At 39.3% G+C, this 8,822-nt stretch overlaps 1 protein-coding gene across 2 annotated transcripts; it reads right to left on the bottom strand.

Annotated features, from left to right (window-relative positions):
- Window positions 1-612: 612 nt before the first annotated feature.
- Window positions 613-8,173, bottom strand: suds3 (SDS3 homolog, SIN3A corepressor complex component). 2 transcript variants are annotated; one of them, XM_017427762.3, is made up of 12 exons: window positions 7,960-8,173; window positions 6,298-6,367; window positions 6,139-6,194; window positions 5,710-5,781; window positions 4,908-4,927; window positions 4,655-4,811; window positions 4,149-4,244; window positions 3,996-4,057; window positions 3,889-3,910; window positions 3,419-3,524; window positions 2,516-2,600; window positions 613-1,397 (listed from the first exon to the last, which is right to left on the bottom strand). In XM_017427762.3, exons 1-12 carry the CDS (start codon window positions 8,171-8,173, stop codon window positions 1,299-1,301), a joined length of 1,059 nt encoding a protein of 352 aa, XP_017283251.2. In that variant the 3' UTR covers window positions 613-1,298. The 2 variants fall into 2 exon arrangements, with proteins under 2 accessions (XP_017283251.2, XP_017283252.1); XM_017427763.3 differs by lacking the exon at window positions 7,960-8,173 and adding an exon at window positions 7,133-7,341.
- Between the last annotated feature and the right edge of the window lie 649 nt (window positions 8,174-8,822).

Below are 8,822 nucleotides of genomic sequence, written 5' to 3'. Positions count from 1 at the left end.
TTAAATGGAATTACTGAAATCAATCTACTTTTTCATGATATTCTAATTTTATGACCAGCACCTGTAGTGTTTCTCCAAAAGCTTTGGAAATTCTGTTGACTTTTGGTTTTAGATTCCCAGTGGTCCCCACCTCTTTGAAAACTTTCTGAAGGCTCCTGTTTAAAATACCTCAAAACAAAGATTATTTAGGTTTTGAGGCTTTTCAAATGAATATTATTGGTTAAAGGTGGGATACAGAACCTTGTGGACCACATGGTTTTGCAACACAGTAGAAAAATGTTGATCTAAAACAAACTGGGTCCAAACCAAAACTCATCTTTACCAGAAACTAATAGAGAAATAGGCCAAAGTATCTTGAGATTACCAGACCGATACTGGCTCTTATACCTGTCTGTACAAGGCTTTTTTTCTGTCAGAAGTTGTTTTATTTATAGAGAAAGTTCTAAAGATTCACCCGTTTTGGGTTCTGCTTCAGTCAAACGAACAGTGAGTTCTGCGATATTCATGCAGATAAGGTGCAGGTAAACACTAATCAAGGATTTTTTTAATGGAATATAACCTTTTTTCCCCATCCAACCTGTATCGCAGTTAAATGAAACCAGAGGCTTTGTGTAATATTAAAAAAGCTTAAACATTTTAATAAAATAAAACAAAGTAAATAACATTGCTCCACATGCAAATACAGTTGAACTCATGTAGACTGTTTACATATGGAAAGAATAACACAAAATGAGGATAAAAAAATGACATTTTTAGTTTTTCTTTTTTCCTTAAATAGGACATTAGTTTTAATGGTCACTTTTGAACATCTGCAGAACAAATAACCTCCATTTCTTGAATGTGAAAAGGTATACTCTGGAAAAATAACTTCAAGTGGCTGCTGTAACATCTGACGGTTTCTGTTGTGTTTCTCACAGCTTTCTCTGCGAAGCATCATGTGAGAAACGTGTGAACAAAAGGCTGACAATGAAGAATTTAAATAGGACCGTTCTGTGGAGGAAAAGCTTGTGATGATAAACCGGATCCACAAACATGCGACGTCGTGAGAAATATTACTGAAAACCAGTCAGCTGCGTAAATGATCACTTCTGCTGTACTTGGATTTGGTTGATGAAGGTTTAAACATGTTTTATTGTGCAGAAGGTGTGGAGAGGGGGGTGGGGGGGTGGGGGTAGTGTAAGAGGATCCCAATAAAAGGCCGACTGCTGAACACATGAGAAGCATCAACAAGGGAAACCCTGGAAGGAACTAAAAGGTGGAAGGATGGATGAACGGATGGGGAGAAGAGGGAAACTGTTTCATGCGGCCGACCGTCGGCGGATGACGAATGTTCCCCTCTGCAGCTGCCCCAGGTAGATCCTCATCTTTGTGCTGTCGCTTGTTTTCCTCACCCAAATCTGGATTAAACAAAAACAAAAACAGTCATTTGAAACAACACGTTCCGTTGTCGACGTTACGGATAAGAAAGATCCTAAATGAATACTGTCTGCTTGTAATGGCAGCCAAATAATACTGCTTTAGTCAAACATCTAAAACCAGGAATAAATTCAGACTATCACTTCAACGTCTTGTTTACAGTAGACACACAGCTAAGTCATTCGAGTTCAAGTGATGACTCCATACTTTGTGCCAGAGCTACAGAAAGCATCCCAGCGTAGATATGGATGACTCTGCATTGATGTGGTGATAAAGCGCACTTGAGGTTTGCAGTCTAAATAAAATGGAAACACTGCAGAGTGTGCCCATAAAACCAAATTAGATTACCACAATACCAATGACTCAACATCTCAAAAGGAAGGGACGGGTTTACGCTTCCAAGTCAGAGGAGAGGTCAAAGAAAATTATTTTAACATAAAGTAAGAGAGCTCGTTAGAGGAATGCTTAAAAAAAGAAGAATGTAAACTGTAGGTGCATTTAGATCAATTCAAATTTATCTGATTACTGTAAATGGTGTCTGCAAATGTATTTAAAGACAGACAAGAAAAAGAATTTTAATCATTTTAAATGCTGCATTTTGTGATTCAAGTCAAAGTTAATGTATTGTCTTTACCAAACAATAAAACTAGTTAAACATAAAAATCTGATGAACATCATATGACTTATATCAGTTAAAAGGCAAAATAAAATCCAATAAACTTTTCTCTTACTTTTAAACTTTACATTTTCACAGACTTGTTCATAAATGAATCATAATCATATCAAACTGAGGACAAAAACATTTCCATTTGATATTAATATTTTTTTAAAACTAGAGCTGCACAAACATCAACACTTTATTGTCACTGCAATAAATCATAGGATATTATATTTAAAGTATTCATGTTCTGTAAGCTGATAATACGTTTGGCCTGGACGCCAACACCTGATGACAGGGAGGAAACTGATCCTGTTATTGAAATATTAAACAATAATATCACATATCATAGGTTTTTCCTAATACCTTGCAGCCCTAAAAACAACTACCTTGAATGATCTTTTCGGAAGTACCGAGTGTTTGATAGGAACTAAAACTCACCTCGTTGGTCCCTACAGAGCTGATGACGCAGCTTATCTTCGTGTTGTCTTTAGACTCCAGGTAGATGGCTTGACTCTTGTGGTACCTGTCACCAGAAAACACACAAAGCAGCGTCAGCGTGTGCAACATCTGCTGCACAAAATCAGACATTTCACCCAACTGGCCAAAGCACATTCCTCCTGAGACGGCAGTGAGGGGATAATTGGAATGAAAAGTCAAAACATAAAATCTATGATTTTTGTTTAAAGGCTCCAAACTGTCAGAGGGGAGAAAATCAAGACAAAGAGACTGGCACTAAAAGGTATCTGATCATTCGGAGCACACAGAGGAATAATGACGCGTGGACCTCCCTGTGACTCTCAGAAGGTTTTTCGATGTTGGCGTCTTCTTTAGCCACGAATAAATGAGACTTTGCCTTCAAAGGGAAGCGCTCATACCTCACAACTTGCTTCTTTTAACTTCCTGTCTATATCAGCAGCTAATAGGAGAAAAATCTATTATCTTCTCTCCTTTTGAAAGGACTTTTTGTTCTGAGATGTCTGATGCAGAGCTCAGCTCTCAAACAGAAGGGCGTCAGAGCTGTGTCTGGTCAAGGACTTTGATTATTTTTACACAGGCATCAAAGCAGACTGCTGCAAAGTTTCTAATCAAATACATTCCCCAACAATAGGATTTTAATAACGGCATCAAGCACCAGCGCATATACAGTGAATCCTGAGCGACGTGTTTCTCTGCAGCTCAGACATAAAGAGCCTGCCGTCCAAGTTCCTGTAAAATGTCTGTTGAAGCGCAAAGCCTCCAAAGCCATGGCAATGAGGCCACCTAGTGGTGGCAAAAAGCTGCAGGCAGGCCACGTGACTCGAACTGTAAACTGCATGTTTGGCTTCAACACTGGAGACGTACCATCTTTTATCGTAGTACAGTTTCCCCTCCTCGATGCGGGCCTCGTATCGCTGGGAGGGGTTCTCCATGGGCGCAGAGGGGATGTGTTCTGGAGACGAGGGAGACACTAAAAAAAAGGGAAACATTCAGTAACACCACAAAACAAATCCAACAGGAAACATGGGGGAGATAGTTCTGGTCATTTGTGTGATGAATTTAGAGACAAAAGTAATCAATTCAACTTTGTTCTCTGTTAAATTCCCAAAAATAAATTAATTAATTAGTGTTATAGGTTATTTCATAAATTGTTTTTGATCAGAGGTGGGCTGATATTTATGCAGGCAGTCCGGCAACTGGAGGACAGAAGTATGGTTGGGCAGAACAGCTTAAAAGGTAAGAAAAAGTGCTGATTGTTTCTGCCATGTTGTGGGATTTGTGCTAAACTCCGTGTTCACAGTAAGGTATTCAACATTAGGTGAGATCTTACATACCTGGCCGTTTCGGTGATTTAAGCTGCAAAACAAAGTTTAAAAATATTAAAAACAAGCTGAACAAATACGTGAGCCTCAGCAGGGACATGTCGTACCGTCGTACTGACCTTATTAAGCGTTCTTAAATCTTCCATTATCTGCTCGTCTGTTAACAAATAATTTAGCTGAGGTTTGAAGAATCAAGGAAGGTACATTTTTAAAGTTTTTAAACACAAAGTGAGGCAAATCTCTCGTTAACCAGACGTTTATCTGAAGGATATCTGGTGCGGGTTTCCTGCGTTTGTCGGGTATTGGAACTGGATCGTTGGGTCGTCTCCTCAGCTTCCGCGTCATGATTGGTTTTACCTCCATTGAGTCTTTGATTGACAAAAAACACAACAGATATCTCGCATAAAAAAACTATTCAAGCAGTGATGCAGTAAGACATATCCAGCATGTTTTTCCCAGACATTAAGGATCTACACTACTGGTACAATTCCTTTAAAAATCTAAAATAAACTTCATAAAAATGTGCATCTAACTGCTGAAAGATTAAACTCACCTTTTCTTTGCTAAACATTCATTTGAAGTCAACTTTTTGAGAAGACTTTGTTGTTTAATAATAATAACACAGATAAAGTCATTTATTTAACTCACCAACCCACACAAGCAACTCAAAGAACAAAACATCCATCTGTCACACAGAGGAAAAACTAAAACTGACACTTTAATGACTTCTTCTTGCAGAGGAAGTATCTGATTACTAAAGACGCTTTCGTATCCTTACCACCCGTCAGCTCCATGGTTAGCTTCTCGTTCTCGATCATCTTTTTCTTTTCCTCCAGTTCTGCGATTAGATTTTCCTTCAGTTCCACCTTTTTATCGTCAAACTCCTTCACCGCTGCCTTCTTCTCTTTGATGTAGTTTCTCTCCACCTGTTCCGTCTAAAGAACGTGCAGGAACAGAAACGACACGGTGGAAAACTATGTTTGCCTTGTTGAAACAGAAACAATGGTTGGTTTAACGTGAAGCAGGCTTACCTCCAGTTGGAGAAACAAATCTGTCAAATGAAAAAAAAAAAAAAAATGGTTACAGCAAAATCATTTTGAAACTTTTTTTTTATCATTATCTGACCATCTGTAAAACCCCAGAGAATTTAAAACAAGTCTTTAAATGTCCTTTTACTTCCCAGCAGGTGGCAGTACAGCTCATATTCCACATGATTATAACAAAGAAGAAAACAAGTACCCCCCCACCCCACCCCAAAAAAACAGTTGATTGGTCGACACAGACCATGTGACCAGTCAAATGATTACCAACATCAAAAACCATTTGATTAAGATGTTTACAAATTAAAATATACACAATAAATCTTTTTTCAAAAAAGTCTAAAACCACAAGAGAGTAGTAAACAGCATTTCTGTGAAAGTTTTCCTGAACACACAGAGTTTATTTTTATTCTTCTTTTAGTCAGACAACATGCATTAATGCCACCCTCAACACATCTATTCAGCTTGATACACACATGATGACAGATGCTTTATTGTTTGAATGTTCAGTCAGGTAATGTGAGCCACACGCCGGCTGACACCTGATCTGCCAACTCTTTCCAAAGCTGTCAATAATAAAGCTGCAGGGCTGCAGACAATGATTTGAACGCCAAACCTCATTTCATTATTTCTGTAATAGAACCGTTTTACTTTTCCAATTTTCAACCGCCAGGTTTTATAACAGTGGCTGGTTTGGTTTTCAAATGTTATTGTTTCGCTAAAACAAACCAAACTGAAGTAGAATCAGCTCTGAACATGGATGGATGAGAAATAAAACACAGCTTGTCCTCACCTGCATTTCGAAGCCTCTCTTTGTACTGCTGGTCCAACTTCTTCATCCTCTTCTGATACTCCTGCAGTGTCCCTGCAAAGATAAAACGAAAAACCACCACAACATTGTATAAATTTCAGGTGACACTGCAGCTACTTTTATTAAACAGCAGGTCAGTCTGAACACAGAGGGCCATGTGGGACAAGAACCATCCAAACAGCACAGTCAACAGGTCAGAAACATTTTAAATAGCAAACAAATACTCTTAAATCTTTATAGAAAGAGCTGCTGGTTTCTCTTTTTAAGTTAGCAATGATGGCAGAACTTTTAAACTACATCTGTGGCCAAATAAGGCGTTTAGAAACCTTTCAAAATAAAGTGCACCTTGGGTCGATGTTTGGTAGGTTCTCGGATAAAAATTTCTTTAAAAAAATAAAATATTTTTTTTACCTTCTTGTAACTGCTGCAGCTGTCTTTTCAGAGAGGCAAGTTTATCTTGATACATTCTGCAAAAAAAAAAAAAAAAAACAAGAACAAGTGTTGAAAACATTAAAAACTTAACGCTGACAGGTTTATTCTTAAAAACTATAATAGTAAAAGAACACTTACTGTTCCTTAATTTCCACATAGTCATCCTCGTCATGTTTGGCAAGATCTGTCTCACTAGCATCTTCTGTGTCTGAAATAATATGTATAATAAAGGAATTAAATTAATTTGCACAACTTCCATTTGGTTCAACTTGAACACCTACTTCAGGTGTTATTATACCAGCAAGCTGATGTTCTCTAATGTGATTTTCTACGAGCAGAACAGCTCCAGTGTGTGCAGATAAAAGGACGTGCGTGGCACTAGTGAGGTAATGGTGAACACCCTTCTTGGGATAACCTCTGGTTAGTTTAAAGGGAGATGACGGGAAATCCACATCTGCGGGCTGACAGGAGGGGGGAGGAGAAGTTGGTCTGAACAGTACAAAAGTGGACATGTCCAGCAATGCATTCGAGTGAGTTTAATGAAGACACCACGATCAGTGATGCAGCAGCTAGTTGTTAATGTTGCCGCATGGTGGGATTAATCAGCACGGCGCCCGGCGCATTTGCTGTCAACTCCACCGAGACGACGCTAGCATGTTGGATCCGGGCTAAACGACGTGACACACACGGGAAGGAAGTTTAAGAGAGCCGGCTGACTCGGATCTGTCCGCTTTCCCTTCAAAACCCGACACAAACCGCGGAATTAAACAACAAAAAAGGGGGGCCCAGTTGAGCTGACACAGCAGCTTTCATTTTCAGTTAGCCTTGACGTGCTAGCTGAAGTTAGCCTCGTCGTTTGTTTAATAAAAAAATAACCCGATTCCAGCATGACAGGAGCGCAAAACCATCAAGCGGCGGAAAGAATAAACTTCGACTATCCGCCCAGAGAGTCGTTGTCAGGAAACTGGCTAACCTTGTAGTGTTGTCATTGCCTCGGGTTTCTTCTAGCCTCGCTGCCCTGTTTCGCTGCTATCCGTCCGGTCTGAGTGAAGAGAGCGAAAAGGGCAGAGGAGTGGACAACCTGTCACCGCTCGGAGCTAACGTTACGTTGCTGGCTAATTAAAGGTGTGTTCACCGTTTGTGTGGGGGGAGGAAAAAAAAAGTGCCTGACCCGCTGATTCCCGAGTGACGACAGTTTTAAAGGAGAGGCAGCGTAAACATGCCTCGTAAAGCCACAAACTCGTTAATATTATTTCAAAATAAAATACAACATTTTACCTGCTTTCTGTCCACTACTAGCCCCCGAATCGCCTAATCGTGGTGGGTCCTGTCACCACAGATTTAATAACAATTAAATGCAAAGCAAGCTAAGGCAAATGTTGTCATTCTGCTGAGTAGCATTTATGTTAAAAAGAGATGCTGGTGAGTTAGCATAAAAAACAAAGTTAGCTGTTGACTCATCAACCCACCCGCTTCGGTTTCCTCCAAACAAACAAAAAAAAAAGAAAACGCTTCTTTCTGGCGGTAGACGTGAAGCTAGCATGTAGCCTCAGCTAACTTCGTGCTGAAACTGGAACAGCTTTTTTTTAAGATGCACTTTTTATTTATAGTTTTATTTTACCCAAAACTGAAATAAGATAGCAGCACACGTCTAAGAGCAAGGGTAGCTTTTTAAAAATATACTTTCCTTAGAACATAAACAGACACATTTCTGCAACAACCGCGAATTTCCGTTTCTCCTTCAGCAAGTAGACAGAGCCCGACGCTCAGTGAGGTTTCCGCGGATTACTTCAGCGTTACCTTCTTCCGAGTCTCTTCCCCGATAACTGCGATCGTCATCGTCATCCACGCTGTCGAGCTCTTCCTCGTCGTTGTAGTAGTCCACCATGGGCGAAATTAAAGTAGAAGCCATTTCTACCGTTTGGAGAATGTAAACAAACACAAAATAAACAATCGATTTGTGTTTTGCACCTTGCTTGAAACTGCGCCCACCACTGGCAGGACCCCAGAGCATCAAGCTGTCTAAGTATATGCCTGTAGACAATTGCAGTAATAATAACTTTTTTAAAATTTGCTATTTGTTAGGTTTCGTTTTAGATTAAATAAATGAGGGTTTTATAATATTGTAGATATGAGAAATACAACTTTCTTTGCTATAAGAGCACAGAAAGCAATGGCAGTCATGTAAACAGGCAGCTTTGTCCTTTATATTGCATCTACTGTTAGACATATGGCACTCAAACATTAGTGGGTTGACAGTAAAATCTTTTTTTCTAATTAAGCTTTTCTAAACCTAGTCACAAGACTCTTGATTTTGTATTGTTTTGCTACATTTTGACTTGTCAAAAGCCTCTACAAAGCAAACTGCAGCAACTTCTTTTGCAGTGGTGTCTTCACATGTATGTCTTATGGTTTTATGATTCCTTCAATAAAGCAAATGAATCCTAAAGTCAGGCCATCTATCATATTTGAAGTCACCACAAAGAATGTTTCAAAATCATTCAAGCGTTTGTTGTTCGTTGTACCCTGTCATGTTTTTATTTAGGATTGTTTGATTGTTTGTTGTTGTCTCACTGGGGCCTTTTTATGAAAAGTTTGCACGTTCCTGCATTCTATGAGTCAAGTTTTCTCACAGAGCCTAGGAGAATAAACTGGCAGCAGGT

The sequence above is a fragment of the Kryptolebias marmoratus genome, linkage group LG1, assembly GCF_001649575.2.
Source record: "Kryptolebias marmoratus isolate JLee-2015 linkage group LG1, ASM164957v2, whole genome shotgun sequence".
Taxonomy (NCBI): Eukaryota; Metazoa; Chordata; class Actinopteri; order Cyprinodontiformes; family Rivulidae; genus Kryptolebias; species Kryptolebias marmoratus.
The sequence above is the reverse complement of the archived record's forward strand: the minus strand, read 5'-3'. Positions and strand labels throughout refer to the sequence as shown.